This window comes from Falco naumanni, chromosome 17 (genome assembly GCF_017639655.2).
Source record: "Falco naumanni isolate bFalNau1 chromosome 17, bFalNau1.pat, whole genome shotgun sequence".
In the NCBI taxonomy this organism is placed as follows: Eukaryota; Metazoa; Chordata; class Aves; order Falconiformes; family Falconidae; genus Falco; species Falco naumanni.
In genome coordinates this window covers 4,491,328-4,507,573 of record NC_054070.1, presented here as the reverse complement: position 1 = coordinate 4,507,573, position 16,246 = coordinate 4,491,328, and the positions used below count along the sequence as shown (strand labels likewise).

Below are 16,246 nucleotides of genomic sequence, written 5' to 3'. Positions count from 1 at the left end.
CTAGTAATATCCACCCCACCCTGCGCCAGCCACGGGCCCTGGGGACTGAAAAAGAGAAGGGTGCTCTTTTTTAAAAAAGAAATTTTTAATTTGTTTTTATTTCAACTCAGTATTTTACATCCAAGTCTAGCTCAGCCCCTGACAAGCACTGGTTGGCTTTGGTGGAGGGAGCACTTTGCTCTGCCAGGGAAGTTTGCTCGAGAGCAGAGTGTGATAAAGGGATGGGAGAATGGCTGTCGGAGCCAGCCCGGGCACTTGCTTCAGCATCAGGAACCGGTCACCTCTCCAGACACGGAGCCCAGGACAGCCTGGGCTTGCCTGGATGGGGCTTTATTGCTTCTGTGCATATGCCACCCCCTTGCCCCTTATCTGGAGGGGTGGGCAGGAAAGGGGAGCTATGGGATCATTCCTAGAGGGAGAATGCAGGAATTACCTCTCCAAAAATATTCTATGCTCTCAGAGACTGCCGAAATCTCCGTGAGTCCATCTCTCCTGCAGAAGATTGGCAGATCTTGGAAATCTGGTATTTTATTTCTCGATGCCTAAGACGACAAAACCTGCCATCTCCTCCAGACAAGAGGGAGTTGGTGCCCAAGGCAAGGAGCAGGAAAGTTGCTGCTCAGAGCCCAGGGAAACAGCAGAGCCTCAAGGAGAAGGCAGCAGCCAAGTATCTTCAGCATCCCTCCATGGATGCACGGGGTCGCTCTGGGAGTTCAACGCTGCCGGTACCAGCGCTCACTGCCTGCGCGCTGCGCACGCTGCCCACTGGTCTCGGATACTTTCCCTCGCTCGTGTACTGCATCTCTTCCACACACCAGTGGGTCAGGTTCCTGCAGCTCCCAACATTCCCGCAGAAAACAGGCTCGTGCTGCCTGCTCTCCCCGCTCAGGGGGCTCTGCAGGGTCTCAGCATCCATTCTCGGCCAAGGCTTCGTCGAGCGTTACAGGTTCGTACTGGATTGCTACTGTGGTCATACCCATGGCTTCCTCCAGGCTCGGCTGGTCTTCCAGCTAGAGGAAAGAGAGGGAGATAACACTGTCCTCCTAAAAAGTGGGCTCAGGAGGTGCAGGCTTGCTCAGGGCAGCCCCCACCCAGCAGGACGGAGGCGTGAGGGATCGGCAGTGGGTGACACAGGTAGGAAGCAGAGGGGCAAAGCAGAGAGAGACGGCTGTGATGCGGAAAGGCTGTTTACAAAGGAGCGTTCTGCCATCCACGGAGCATGTCCCTGCTCTCCTCTGTACACAGGGCACCGGGGGATTAAGGAGCGAGCACCCTGGGCAAAAGGCGACGCAGCAGAGCAAGGGGGTAAGCGCTGAAGCCAGTGGGTGGATGGGGAATGACGGGGAACGTGGCAGGAGCTGTGTGGTACCTGCACTGTGATGTGGGTGCCGTTGGTGGTAGCCACCAATGCCACCTGCTGATGACAGAGGGATGTGGCGGCTGATTCTTCAGCCATGACTGCCCCCGACGTGACTATGGTAACCTAGAAAAAGTCAAGAGCAAAATCAATCACGTTTTAAAAGCCAGCGCAGTTCCCTTCTAGCAGGCTGTTTCTCTGCAGGGTAAAGGGAAGGTCCCAGCTCTGGGCGTACCGGCTGCATCTCAGCGCCGTCGGTGTGGGTCACAGTCACGGTGTGTGTGTCATCACCTGCCAGCTCCTCCCTGGGCACAGCGAGGGCACCGCTCTGCGTCACCATGCTGATGGCACTGCCCAGGGCCTGCAGGTCTTTCTGCAACACGCTGACCTGGGTGAGACAACAGGGGATGCTCTCAGCCAGGAGGGCTGCTCAGGAAGCTTTATGCAACTCCCGACTTTAGCAACACAAAGGTCTCGGAAAGGATGAAATACTCTCTCTGCATGCAAGGCCCGGGGCACAAAGAACTCCAAGGACTTTGTCAAGGGTCAGGGACAGAATCGACTGAGAACTCGCAGACCTCAGGTCTCCAGCCCTCCCCCTTCTACCACACCTCTCCTTCCGATTTAGCGTCTTCTCTCCAGGCCCTGAAGGGACAGATTGTGCATCCCTGCAGCAGGGAACAACTCAGACTAAGAGGAAACAAGCATTCCTCGTGGCAGCTGTTTCCTTTGCCCCGTGCCACAGAAGGGAGTTTTTCCCAGTCAGCACACACGCGGCTGGTGGAGGGAAGTACAAGAAAAGCACTGCCATAGTCAAACAACGAAAAAAACAATCTCCAAATCCAGCCTGTGTCAGCAGAGATTGGGAGCTGCCTCTCAACAGCTGTCTGGGAGGTGGGGGCTGCCAGGCGCTGCATGCAAGCCTCGGCAAAGCCCTGCAAGACCCCGTGCAGCAAGAAGGTTCTTTACCCCCCACATCAAGACTGCAGCAGTAGGGTAAGGCTGTAAGGAGGGAACCCTCATGACAGACAAGAGCCCATGAAGACCCAGGGTCTGTTTTACACTGGAAAAAAAGCCTTAAAGAGAACACCAAGGCTGAGTAGAGGCAGAATCTCACTCAGGTAACTGCTCTCTCCCCCATGCTGGAGGCTGTCAGCATCATACCGGCTCTGTCCCACCCTGAGTGATAAGCGAGACGTGTGTAAGCATGCCATCTTCCTCTTCCTCAGCCCCCAACTCCGACAGGAAAGCAATACACTTGCTGTTGTCGGGGAAGTCTCTGTCAGTAGCAGCAGCTGAGTCAGGGAAAGGGAAGAGCAAAAGGGGTAAGAGAAGTGCTAGCTGGAACTTGAAAGCACACACCTGACCATGGGACCTGAAGGGGCCAGCACAGGAGACCACAAGATCATGATGACAAGAGCCCGGTGCTGGCCTGGGAAAAACGGTCTTTACCTCTCCCTGTACTACAGAACGGGCAGAAGTCTGTTCCCAACCCATGACATACCCCGAGGACCATGGGGAGCCCTTTTCTCTCATCTGGGACACAGATCTGGGGGAGGCAGGAGGCCACAGCACAAAGCTGGGCCTGAGAGAGATGAGCAGCTACAAGCTCTCGCTGTTATCTCTCTCCCCTTTGCCACATGGCCTGTCCCAAGCCTGCTGCAGGTGATGGAGGAGGGGTCGCTCACCCTCCAGCTGATGCTGTTCGTAGAAGGCCTCTTCGCTCTCCTCGATGACCTCCAGCTCGCCGTGGCTGCTGCGCTTGTGCATGGCCAGCGTGGAGGTCTGGCGGTAGGTCTTCCCACAGCTATTGCAGGTGTAGGGCTTGCAATGCGTGTGGACCACGTGGTGCTTGTAGAGGCTGGAGTACTCAGTGAAGCGCTTTCCACAGTCTGGCACAGTGCACATGTACGGCTTCTCTCCTAGGGCAGCGGCCACAGAGCAGAACTTAACCCACTCACCCTCCTCATGCTCTGGGAAGGGATTCCCCATCGAGAGCACATAGCTGGAGGTGACCAGTGGAACAATCATCAGCCAAATTAAGCAATTCCTACTTCCTTTAACTCCCTGGCTGCCCCCAGGATGCTGCCCCTGCAATGCCTGGCCTGGAAATGCCCATTTCAGTCCCACAGATTTTTTTTCCCCCGCTGCCACATGCCGTCCGTGCAGCCTCCCCTTCTTACCTGTGTGGATTCTCATGTGGTTCTTGTAATTGGTGGCACTGGTGAAGCCCCTCCCGCAGCTGGGCTCAGGACACATGTACGGCCGCTCGCCTGTGTGCGTTCGCATGTGAACCTTGCGGATGTTGGATGTGGTAAAAGAGCGGCCGCAGCCCACAAAGGAGCACTTAAAGGGACGCTCACCTGCAATGACGGAGTAACGTGCATGAGAGTCCTGCTGCAACGCAGCTACCTGGAGTGCCCTGGACACCTGTGTCCCTTCACTCTGTAGTATTACAACGATGAGACCTCGGATCAGACCCAACTGCTGACACGTTTTCTCTAGCAACACTGGCATCCCTACTCCTTTTGCTCTGCTCTTTGAATTGAGACTCCCTAGTACTACTTCTACTAGCCATTTACTTCCGTCTGAAGACAACTTAAGTTCTGCCTTGCTCCACCCAAGACACAAAAAGGCCTGTCCTGGACAAAGGCTGAAGCAGTACTTTATCTTGGAGACCCTTTCAATGGGCAGCTCAGCTCTCCTCCGGCACTGCTCACCTGTGTGGGTCCGAATGTGTTTCTGTAGATCACCAGAGGTTTTGAAGGCTTTGCTACACATGTCTTCCGGGCACTTGTACGGTTTCTCACCAGTATGAGTTCTCATGTGGCTCTTCAGGCTATACCCTGTTCAGGAAAGAAACCACAACTCATTTTATAACGAGAAGGAAATAATATGGCAAGCTGTGTGCCGCCTCTCCACGCATTTCTGAATGTCCATCCTGTGCCTGCAAAGCGGAAGGGGAAGAAACACCCAAACAGCCTCACACCAGCACCACCACCTCAGCTTCTTCCTGTAACCCCTTTAATCTGTTCGTAGTTTAAGAAGGTATATTTAGATCAGACAACGGGAAGAAATTCTTTGCTGTGAGAGCAGCGAGGTGCTGCCACAGGGTGCCAGGAGAAGCAGTGCTCAAGGCCAGGCTGGACGGGGCTTGGAGCCACCTGGGCTTGTGCCACGTGTCCCTGCCCATGGCAGGAGGTGGGAATTAGATGGTCTTTAAGGTCCCTTCCAACCCGAACCATTCTATGCTAATCGAGTCTCCCATGCTGCAATTTCTTTTCAGAAGGTTCTACAAGCTATGCCTCTTCTTGTCTGCTGGAAAAAAGCCGGGGCTGATACTCAAAGAGTGGTTGGGACTGGACAGAAAACAAAATTTGCTCAAAAGAGAAATTGTTACCTGTAGTAAATCCTTTCCCACAGCTTGGAAAGACGCAGGTATATGGCCGGTCACCTGTGTGAGCACGTTCATGTACCTGGAGAAAAGAAAGAACAGGTCCCTAAAATGAGGTCCAAGACAAGGAGGAAGGAAAACAGTGTGGAGGAATTTAGCCAGTGGAGAGAATCTGAATTTCTCTGTTGAATTTTGCCTTGGCCATTTAACACATCGGGATCTGCTGGGGAGCCAAGCCTTTTGTATAGCACCATTCTGAAATGGGGAAACGTCTGGACTTCACGCCGTGTGACTGCGTGGTACCTGCCGTACCTTTAGATGGTTGGCGGTGGTATAGAGCCGGCCACAGCCTTTGTATCCACAACGGAAAGCTTTGCTGCTGACCTGCTGCCCGTTTTCACTGCTGTGCACTTCCTCTTCCTGCAGATCCTGCCCAGAGACATACAGATATTAACTCAGCAAGCCACTACCACAGGCTGCGCAAAGCCCTCGCAAATAACCACCCTCCTTGCTATAGACATCTACACTCCTTCGGCGATCCTCACAAAACCATGTTCCTACAAACTCAGCTTGTACACACACGGTGCAACCCAGGTGATGGGACAGGGGTCCAGGAACCAGCATTTCCCACTGTCACCTCCCAACTCACTGGGTGTTCTCAGACACGTAACTCGCCTCTGCGCTTCACTTAGCTCATTTGTAAAACTTGTAGCTTAATATATTTGCTAACTTTACAGAGAAGCCACAAAACTTTTTTAATTACTAGCTGGCAAAGTGCTCTGCCCCTAGAGGAGCTCATCCTAGTTTGAGAAATGCATCACTGAAAAACACAGACCTGGGAAGGGACATTGCTGGAGTTGTCACTCTTCGTATGGCAGGTGTCTGTCACTTCCTCCTCTTCTTCGTCAGACACCTGTGAGTAAAGAATCGTGGGCACTGCTTGTGCCTCCCTGCACAGTGTGGAACAGGTGAGCAAACTAAGCAGGAAGGCATTCACACCTCTTCCAGAAAGCTAGAGGAGGCCGATCCTACCACAGCAGCAAGGTCTCCACTGGCAAAACTTAAGGCCGCCCAGCCCAGCACTGTATCAGCACACCCCTGGTAGCCCCTTCTCACACACCACCATGAAGGTGGGAGAAAATGGCAGCACCCAAGACATTCAGATGGAGCAGGGCAATGACAACACATTGGGATATGAAGCTATTTTGTTTTTTTGAGGCGTCTGTCGACATGGGGAACAGCAGTCATAGCTTAGCCACCCCTGACCTGCGAAAGGCTAGTTTCAATCTGCTGCCTGAACCACCTCTGGAAGAGAGCATCATACCCAGGTTGCATTACAAAAAACTCAGGCAAACAAAGAAAACACCTACAAAGGAGGATAAAAACACCCAATCCAAGCTGTACCACAAGCAGCTCTCTGCATTTCCCAAATCTGTGCCTCCAGCAGGTTAAGGGTGGCAGGCCCAGCACTCTCCAGGAACTAGCTAGCAGGAACTGCCCCCTTCTAGGTCCTTAACTGTCAGCCACCTGCCAGTGGTGGCACGCTCACTGGAGCCCTCTCCAGTTTCTCTTCTCAAAGGTGGCATAGCTGAAACCCAAATATACAGAAGTACTAATGGAGGACACTTAAACCACAGGCCAAGTGTGAGCTACTACACCAGCCCCTCAACTGCTGCTGGCAAACCATGAAAGAAGCACCGCGTCCTCACCTTACTGGTGTACGTCTCTAATGCACCCACAGTCTTGACATCAAAGGCATCACCTTTCTCCTCTCCAGCCAACTCCTCCAGCCCAGTTTCCACCTGCACTTCCAGGATGGTGCTGCCAGGTGCGATGATGACAGGATGATGTATGTAAGCAGTGGAGCCATCCTCCAGCTGGATGGTCTCGAAGGTGCTGGGGTCATAACTTTCTGCAAGAGGAAACAAACAAAAATCAAATGTAAAAGAGCTGCTGAGTGTGAGGCACCCTTCATCTCCCTGGGCTACCTACAGGAAATCTGTGGCCCTTCAGCAGCTTCTACTCCAGCTGCCAAGGGAAGAACAGGGAACACTTTACCTTTAATCGTGCTGTGTATGTAGGCCATACTGCCATCTTCCAACATCACTGGCTGACCATCTTCAAAAGCCACAGACTCTAAAAGAAAAGAAAAAAAAAAAATCCACACACTTTACTGGAAGACTCAGATGGAACAGAGGGGATGCTGCACCAGTTCCTGAACCCAGGCAGTTCCTGAACCTGCCCATGGAAGAGGACACAGCAGGGCTGCCTGCTTGCACTGAAAGTCAACAACAGTTACAGGTTTTCAGACACCATTTGGGCCCTTCCAACAGGAATTACCGGGTTTTAAAGACATCGTGCATAGCTTCACCACACGTCTTTAGCTCACTGGGGTAATGGAGTCTCTCACCAATTCCAAAATGCCACATTCTGTCCCAGAAAAGGACAGCTTTGGCACAGGGGTGTGTACAGAGGAACACCAACATCCCATGGCAGGGGAAGCAGGGGTGAGAAGGAAAACTCCTCCCACTGTGCATGTGTGTTTGGAGGCAGAGAAAGACGATGAAAGGAGGAAATGGGCAAAGCCAGGCATACAAAGTGGATTTCCAGCAACGTTTTAAGGACAGAAAAGGGAGGTGGCATACCAGGAACTTGGGAGGGTGAAGGAAGGACTGCCCAAAGCAACAGAGCTCTTTCTACCTGCCCTTTTACATCTTACTGTGGTCAGGGAGGACTCCTCTGTACCACTCTGGTGCCTGCCACATGAAATGGATTCCCATCACCTCTCAGATTAATTAACGTTACCTCATTTTGGAGGTGACATTGGCTGATGGATCAATGACCAAGGTGGCATTGCTTCCAACCATCCCCAACCTCACCCCCAGACACCTTATTCCAGAAGTAATATGTTATCTCATAGCTCAGAGGAAATTCCTGTCCGACTTCTCCCACATGAAACAAACTTTGTTTGCACTCTGCAGTTGGAACAAACATAGCACACAGCTTACTGGCCTTGCTTGTAGGCTGGTGAGCTGTCAGACTGACAGCTGTGAGAGCCCACAGGTGAAGTAACACTCAAACACTTGCTTACACCACCTGCAAATTTGTCTGGTCAGATTGCTAAGAACTTTGCAGGAAATCTATGTCCTTGCTCATTCAGCCTCAAAACCATGGGCACTAAAAAAAAACCCCCAAACCTACACCTATACGGACTTCTTAGCCAGAGCTAATTTAGGAATCCGACTATTGGAACACAGACAATTGCAGTTACACCTACAAAGTCCTTCTGAAAAGAAAGAGGTGAATATATGGTCCTCACCTTTCTGAACTGTCATCTGATGGATATAAGCTGTGGTCCCATCTTCCAGTTCAATGACTTGCCCTTCAATCAGCTTTTCACCTGAAACAGTTTAAAAAAAAAAAGCCATCAGCACTGCCTGCAGAGTCCAGTCTTTCTGGTCCCATGAGGTGCCTCCTTTACTGCATCTTCACAAGGAAACCAGTCCCACAGAAGACAGCAAAACTGTTACTTATAGGCTGTTATATATCAAGCTTTCTCCTGAACAGTCATAGAGGCACTTAACTTCCAGAAATACTGGAGCTTCCCTTTCCTAGACAGAAGGATACAAGACAAAGAACCTCAGTCATCACTTGTTTACAAGCTGCCCTTCACAGCTCTGTAAGCCAAGAAGCAGAAAGAACGATGTGTGCTAAGTGTTTTGGATCTAAAGCAGAAAGCAATTATACTTGTGCTGGATAGAAAAAAATAAATAAAATCAACTGGGAGCTTTTAATGGCACCAGCAAAAGCCTTGAGATTTATTTTCTTCTACTTTGGCAGAGGATCTACCCTCTGGAAAAAAAATTACAGCACCTAAAGGGATCTAAAATCCTTTAAGCCTGGGCCAGGCTCTTTTCAGTAGTGCCAAGCGACAGGACAAGGGGTAACGGGCACAAACTGCAACGCAGGAAGCTCCATCTGAATATGGCGAAACACAACTTTACGTTGAGGGTGACAGAGCACTAGAACAGGCTGCCCAGAGAGGCCGTGGAGCCTCCTTCTCTGGAGACATTCAAAACCCACCTGGATGTGGCTCTGTGCAACCTGCTCTAGGAGAACCTGCTTTAGCAGGGGGTTGGACTAGATCATCTCCAGAGGTCCTGTCCAACCCTGACCATTCTGGGTAAAGCATAACCTTGATGGGTTGTGAAGACTGGATTCTTAAAATGGCCTGAGTAACCCTGTGATCATGTTTTAGTTACAAAATTATTTGATGCAAAGCATCAAAATGCAGAGCATTGCTCTATCCCACTGGAACATGAGGAATGCCTGTTGCTTTCACCTGATGCACAATGTTTGGTGGGGGTGACAAAATCTAGTGGTTTCAAGATAGTCCAGCTCCACTCACGTAATAAACTTGCAGTGAGTTAGCACAGAAAAGAAAGCAAGGGAGCAATCCCCAGGACACGAAGCCTTGCAACTCAACCATCCTGCTCCACAGGCTGGGAAACGGTGCATTCCTTTTCTAAGGAACAGTGGGTAGTGGAGGAAGGAACCCTTCACAAACACCGAAATAAGGACAGGTATTAAATTTGGCACCGATACCGCTTCAGTTAACCAACTCCAAGCTCAGCACACCTTTGAGTGAGAAAAGCACTACTGTGAACCAAATTCTGTGCATCTCGGTGAAGTAAAACATCCTGCTTAGCTTCAGGGGAAGTTTTGGTTGAACAGTCCTGCAGGCCATAGCGTGACCTCCATTTCCCCAGTTGTCCCAGAAGGAACAGGACTCACTAGTCTGAGCAGAACCTTTTTTTTTTTTTATCTACAGCAACAGCTCTCCCACCTCCAAAGCTTTATTTTCAAGCCAGAGGCGTGTTTTATTTCTGCTGCATCACTCTTCTGTGCAAATCTAACAGATAGTTGCTAGCTTCCCATACAAAGGGACCACACAAGATGTATGATAGCTTGTGCGCCACGAGGGCACTTTTGATAAATCTGACTTTCATTTCACAGAAGCGATCAAGAGACTTTTTGATTTCGCAGCCCAAAGGATCCGTTACCTTTGACAGCCTGCTGAATGTAGGCTGTCGTCCCGTCACTAAGGGTCACTGCTTGCAAGCCCAAGCTCTCCATCCTGCCCTGATGACTGGTCTGCAGGCATGAATTATCACTTCACTCAGCGTGCTCACAGAGAGCACTGGGACCCAGAGCAAGAGGTTTGTGGACCGGGGAGTTGTCTTCTTTGTTGCAAACCTTAAATAAAAAGAACAATTCAGGTTTTATTTTCTCCCAACATATGTCTACTCACTTTTGCACATTAAGAAAGGCTTGAATGGTAAACTATTTTGGAGATTATAAAGAATAAAACTGGATGAAAGATGCACCCTTCCCATACAGGAAGGGAGGGCTAACTAGCTATTCCACAGACAAATATAAGGTAAAGCTTTATCAAGCCAGTGAGCTGACAGACTCTTTTTAGAGATCGTGTAAGTACCATGTTCGAGCCCTTCCCAACCTCCAAACGATCTGCAGGAAAAGTTTCCGAGTACTTTAAAGTCTGAACCTACAGGCTGAGGGTGTCCTGTGCTGCAAGAGACAGGGGCAAGATTATAAGCTTTGCCCCTGGAAGCATCTTCACCCTCTCCTCCCTCCCCTGTCCAATTCCCAGGCTTCTGAGGAACAGAATTTCAGGCCATAAGCAGATGACGTTAAAACATCCACAACCCCACAAGTACATTTCGCTGAAGAGGCACACTGCTGACAGATTATCTTTAAAAGCAGCTGCAGTAGATTCTTGATGACTAATCTCTGAGATAGCCCAATATTTTATCATTTTCAGTTCCAGGAACAAGTCTGCCCGCTCTGTCTGTCACTGCAGCACGCAGGGGTGCAGCCAGGCTTTGTGCCACGCTCGGTGCCCTCTGACCCAAGCGATCTCTCCATGCGATAGCTCCTCTCCAACTCCAGCAGATTCTGCTGGCTTTTAGGGCTGGCACCACCCGAGAGCCACTGCAGCTCGTTTCCCAGCAGAGGCTCTGTCCCAGCAGGGTGGCTGTGCAGTCGAGGCCCCTTTGAGCTGCCACGGCTGCCATGCGCAAGCCGTGGTCAATCAGCATTACTGGAGGGTCCGCCGTGCCCTGGCAGGGATGGGACAGGCGCTAAGGAAAGCCAGGTGGAGGCTGTGGTGCAAAGCCGCCCAGGAGGTGCCAGGGGACCCGCCTCAGGGAGGGCTGGGGACAGGACGGGGCCTGGCGCCACGAGGGACAGGCCAGGGCCTGGCGCCATGGCGTGCCCTGAGGGGAGCGGCGGGGCAGGCCTGGCCCAGCTGCCCTGGGGGCGCCGGGGAGACACGCCGGGGCTCCCCCCGTGTTATTACCCAGGGAACCGGCGGCAGCAGCTCGCCAGGAACGGCAGCTCCTCAGCCGCCACCTCCCCCACCATCACAGACACCGACCTGCTGAACCCCGACGGGGCCGAGTCCGCCGCCTAACCGCCATGCGCCGGTGCCCGGGCCCTCCTCGCCGCGCCCCGCAACCCGCATAGGACAGCGCTCCCCGCCGCGGCTCAGCCCCCCGCAGCCCGTTATTCAGGTCCCGGGGCCCCGCGGCCCCGCCCCCCGGAACTGGGCCGGCTGGGCCGCGTGGGGACAGCGAGACGCTGGGCGGCCCGTGCGCGCGGGCAGCGCACGCGCAGTGCCAGCAGTGAAGCCACGGGCAGCGCGCGCCCTCAGCGCCCGGGTCCAGGCCCCTCCCGGCGGGGGGGCAGCGCGGGCTTTCGGCCGGTACCTGCCCGCGTCACCCTGACGAGGAGGTTTTGAAACACTGAAGGCCGACCGGGGGGAGCTGCCCCAGCAGCGAGGCGCTGCGCCCCGGAGCTCCTTACCCAGCAGCTCCATCCCGTTTCCTTCTGAGGGGAGGCCGGGACCGCGTCCCCTAAGCGCTGCGGAGCGCCGGCGGGGCTGCCGGCCTGCCAGCCTGAGGCAGGAGGCAGAGAGACCGCGGCTGTTCGTTTAACAGCGGGGGAGATGGCGGTGAACGGCCCGCTGGGAGAAACGGGGAGCAGCCGACCCGGCCGCCGCGTCCCGCCACTCCCAACATGGCGGCCGAGTCGCGCGGCTAAATCTCGCGAGATTCCCGCCCATATTTATACCGCACGGGGTAGGGGCCCCGCCCCTTCGGTCTCGGCCCGCCGCCGCCATGAGGTGAGTGCGGGCCCGCCGCCCCATCCGCCGCCATCCGCGCCCGCAGGGAGCCTGCGGGGCCGGCACCGGGTAGCGGGGGGCTCGCCGGGAGCCTGTGGGGGCGGCCGGGGGGGAGGGGGCGCGGGTGGGCCGGGCGGGGCTGGGCCGAGGGGCCTTGTCCCCTCTCTCCGCGGGGGGCCCGGGCCGGGTGAGCCCTGAGCCCGCGTTGTTTTCCCTCCCCGCAGCAGCAAGGTCTCCCGCGACACCCTGTACGAGGCGGTGAAGGAGGTGCTGCAGGGCAGCAAGACCAAGAAGCGCAAGTATGAGTCCTGCGCCATGGCAGGCCCCAGCCTGTCACAGGCCCTGGCGCTTGGCCGGGGTCCCCCGTCAGCCCCCCCCCAGCCCGGCTGGGCCCTCACCCGCGCCGCTTCCCCCTCCCTCAGGTTTGTGGAGACGGTGGAGCTGCAGATCAGCCTGAAGAACTACGACCCCCAGAAGGACAAGCGCTTCTCCGGCACCGTCAGGTTCGCCACCCTCTTGCTCGCACCCAGCCGTCGGCCTGCGCTCCTGCCCTGCTGCCCGCCCCCACCGCCGGGCTGCCACAGCAGGAGGCAGTGCTGAACCGCTTGGGTAGTTCAGACCACCCCAGCTAAGGGGGTTCGGCTGGACGGACCCCTACCCTGGGTCTTAAAACATGAGGGGAGGTGTGGGAGGCCCCTGTGCTGTCCCCACCGGCCTGCTGGAGAAGGCAGGTTACAAGCTGTGGAGGAAGATTCCCAGGCACTGTGGTAAGGTATCCCTGTGATGGCTCCCGCGGAAGCGTGTGGTGCTGGCGGTTTGTAGTCAGTTTGGATCTTCTGTCCCCCAGGCTGAAGTCGACTCCGCGGCCCAAGTTCTCTGTCTGCTTGCTTGGGGACCAGCAGCACTGCGATGAGGCCAAAGCCGTTGACATTCCTCACATGGACATAGAAGCTCTGAAGAAACTCAACAAAAACAAGAAGCTGGTGAAGAAGCTGGGTGAGTGGTGGTGTGGATCGGGCTCCGAGTACCCTGGCTGACCTGGGAGGGCAGGGTCAGCGGGACAGTTTTCTCTGCGCTCAGATTTCCATGTTGTGGGTAACTGCAGGGAATAGAGAGCTGACCAGAGTCGGCCCGAAGTACAGAAATTGGCCTAGAAACTCCCCAGAAAAACCAACAAATTGTTACAGTATGGAAGGTCTGACAGGTCAGCCCTCCAAGAATGAGGTTGGTTGCACTCCAGAAAGAAGGGAGGGATACAGGAAAACATTCCTGACTTTGAAAGTTTCACCCTCAGCTGGTGTTCCTCGCTTTCCTGGTCAGCAAGCTGGAGCGCAACAAAAGCAGAGAAAAGCTTGAGGCAAAAGTTTGATTTAGTCCGTGAATGAATGAAATTTGCTTATTTTCACTTGTTGAGAGATTAAGTCCTTTCCTCCCTCTAAAGTCAAAGTCATGTTGATACAGATCGTAGGTAGGCAAGAGAAACTTCCCACTCAATCCATAATTAGCCATGGAACCCTAGGCAGTTAGGGAGTGACATAGGACACCACAGCTCCTGGCTCAGCCTCTCAAAGCTGGGCGATACCATCCTCCCCTTATGCGCATCTTGTCACCTGTGGCTCAACAAATGCCAGTTTCTTCAGGGAAATGAACTGTGTACAGTTAAGAGCGTGCCATTGGGATGCAAAGCTGGGTCCTGGTGGGTTCGGTTGTTCTGACAAGTAACTTGGTATATATTAGTAAAACCAGTTTAGGTTCACGTAGACAGGGCTGAGACCGTTCAAATGCATGTGTTGGGGCTGCGCTGCTCCGCTTCCCTCGGCTGAGCGGTTAGTTTTGGGCTCGGTGTAGGAGCGGAGAGTCCGTCCTTACCTACATTCTCTCCTCACAGCCAAGAAGTACGATGCCTTCCTGGCTTCCGAGTCCTTGATCAAGCAGATTCCTCGAATCCTGGGTCCAGGCCTGAACAAAGCCGGCAAATTCCCTTCTCTCCTCACCCACAATGAAAACCTGGTGGCCAAGGTTGACGAGGTCAAATCTACCATCAAATTTCAGATGAAGAAGGTAAAGCAGAGCTTTTCTTCTCCAGGACAGCTACCTACCTGAGGGTTATTCCTGGGGGGGGGGGGGTCACTTGTCTGTGGCTGCGATCCGCGGTCTGGGCTGTAGGTGTCCCTCGAGTGTCTTCCTCAAACAGCAGCCGGGGACACAATCTCTGTAGCGAAGGGAAGTAGTACCCTCAGCGTGCAGCTGCTGGGTAGAAAGGAGGAGCGATTTATCTGTTGTTGAAAGATGTTAGAGCAGATGATGATGAGATGATCTCAATGTTTCAATGCGGAGTACAATCAGGCATGATTAACACTTGTACAGTAAGCGGGTGACACTTGCAGGGTGGGCCCCCCCGGGCAGGCGTGCCCCCCCGGGTCTGTGCACACGGCAGGAGGCGAGTTTGGGACTTGACTCTGCAAGTGAACTTCGGAGCGGGGCTGCAGATAGCTGCTCTGGCTGTCAAGCGATGGCAAGGCGAGCTGAGTCCCTAAAACCAAAATAACCCCGTTCAGGCATTTTAATCTCGTGTCAGCGGTCTAAATGTGACTCATGGGTATTAAGAATTAACAGCTCTGCTAGCTGAGGTGCATCTTTGCACTCCAGCTGATACGGGCCCTGCAGGCACAACAACTGGGAGGACACAGCAAATCTGATAGTTTGCAAATGCTTGAGCATTTTAAGGAACCGAGCTAACGATGTCCTGACACTCTGCCTGTCAGCTCGCTCGTAAATCCTTTTGTCTGCAGCCTGTGGGGAACATTGGATTACAAGCTGCTCGGGGAGGCTGGCGGGCAGAGGCTTGGCCTCTCCGAGTCTTGTGTGCAGAAAGAAAGGGCTGGCGGCTGGTGCCCAAAATAAAAAGCGAAGCTGGCGCTGCGCTTAGCAGCGAAGTTTGGAGCTAACAGCCTGTGCCGCACCGGGTTAGCGGTTTGCAGGGCACATGCCAGCGCCGCCTCATGAGCAGGGTGTGGGCACAGAGCTAAACTAGGGGTCTGCTCCTGCTCCAGGATGGCATGCTTAGTGCCCGTCTTCCCCTCGTGCCCGTCTTCCCCTCGTGCCCGTCTTCCCCTCGTGCCCTTCCCGGTTTCCCCATCTCTGGGAGGCAGCAGCCCTCCCTGCCTGCTCCAGCTCACCTTTGCGCTGCGAGGGAGCAAGCTGCTGTTCGGAGGTGGCGGCCAGCTGTGGCCAGATGTGCTCACGGGAGCTATGTGCCAGACAGCGCGCTCTGGGGAAACAGCCGTGGATAAGCTGGAGAAGTCATGTCCAGCTGACAGAACACGAGATAATTTAATGACTTTAGAGGCAGCCACCTGGCTGCGACCTTTGATTTCCCCACAAAACCTCTGCCTGTGTGAGTGATGCTGGTGTCCTTGTCCCCAGGTGCTGTGTCTGGCTGTGGCTGTCGGTCACGTGAAGATGACAGAGGATGAACTGGTCTACAACATCCACCTGGCCATCAACTTCCTGGTGTCCTTGCTGAAGAAGAACTGGCAGAACGTGCGTGCTCTGTATATCAAGAGCACCATGGGGAAGCCCCAGCGCCTCTACTAGTCAGGCAGCAATAAATTTTTAGGACACCTACAGCTGCGTGGCTGGTTGTGTTCCTCCAACACTTGCTGGGGTTTGCTGAGGAGCTGCTCCCTTGTAGCAAGAAAGGGCTGGAGTGCTGTGTGGAGCTGGTAGGGGTGTGAATTCAAGCAGAGTTTCAGAGCTTCTGAGGGAAGGAGCCTCATCCTGCACTCAGAGCAGGGCGGGGACCAGCTCCGCTCGCACCCAGGATGCCCAGAACTGCGGTGCTGAGCACAGCAGAAGGCACGTGGCGTGGGCAGGACCCTCAGCAGCCGTGCTGCAGCCCCAGCTCACCCGCAGAGGGGACACTGGCCTTGTGGTGCTGCGGTCACCACTGTGCACACAGACCTGCCCAGTCCCAGCAGCCTCCCTGCTCGGGGGAGTGGGCGGGGGGCACTGGGGTTTGTAGGTTTCTGCTGCCCCCACAGCCACCAGCGAGTGGGGCCGGGGGTCCTGCCCAGCAGCAGCTCATGAGGGCTTGATGGGCATCTTCTAACTGGTCCCAGTTGTATTGATGGGCATCTTCTAACTGGTCCCAGTTGTATTGATGGGCATCTTCCATCTGGTCCCAGTTATATTGATGGGCATCTTCCAGCTGGTCCCAGTTATACTGATGGGCATCTTCCGGTTGGTCCCAGTTGTATTGGTGGGCATCTTCTAGCTGGTCCCCGTTGTA

At 54.2% G+C, this 16,246-nt stretch overlaps 2 protein-coding genes across 3 annotated transcripts; one reads left to right on the top strand and one right to left on the bottom strand.

The window, feature by feature from the left end:
* Positions 1–67: 67 nt before the first annotated feature.
* Positions 68–11,765, bottom strand: ZNF76 (zinc finger protein 76). 2 transcript variants are annotated; one of them, XM_040616402.1, is made up of 15 exons: positions 11,637–11,765; positions 9,815–10,007; positions 8,071–8,151; positions 6,810–6,887; positions 6,461–6,663; positions 5,587–5,664; positions 5,064–5,180; positions 4,758–4,833; positions 4,078–4,203; positions 3,541–3,720; positions 3,046–3,279; positions 2,522–2,652; positions 1,593–1,745; positions 1,370–1,483; positions 68–1,010 (listed from the first exon to the last, which is right to left on the bottom strand). In XM_040616402.1, the coding sequence occupies exons 2-15, from the start codon at positions 9,885–9,887 to the stop codon at positions 906–908; spliced, it is 1,749 nt and encodes a 582-aa protein (XP_040472336.1). In that variant the 5' UTR covers positions 9,888–10,007; positions 11,637–11,765; the 3' UTR covers positions 68–905. The 2 variants fall into 2 exon arrangements, with proteins under 2 accessions (XP_040472336.1, XP_040472335.1); XM_040616401.1 differs by lacking the exon at positions 11,637–11,765 and adding an exon at positions 11,209–11,327.
* An 84-nt stretch (positions 11,766–11,849) lies between these two features.
* On the top strand, positions 11,850–15,582 carry RPL10A (ribosomal protein L10a). The gene is made up of 6 exons (XM_040616403.1): positions 11,850–11,955; positions 12,180–12,254; positions 12,378–12,458; positions 12,803–12,951; positions 13,844–14,016; positions 15,382–15,582. Exons 1-6 carry the CDS (start codon positions 11,951–11,953, stop codon positions 15,550–15,552), a joined length of 654 nt encoding a protein of 217 aa, XP_040472337.1. The 5' UTR covers positions 11,850–11,950; the 3' UTR covers positions 15,553–15,582.
* The last annotated feature ends 664 nt before the right edge of the window (positions 15,583–16,246 follow it).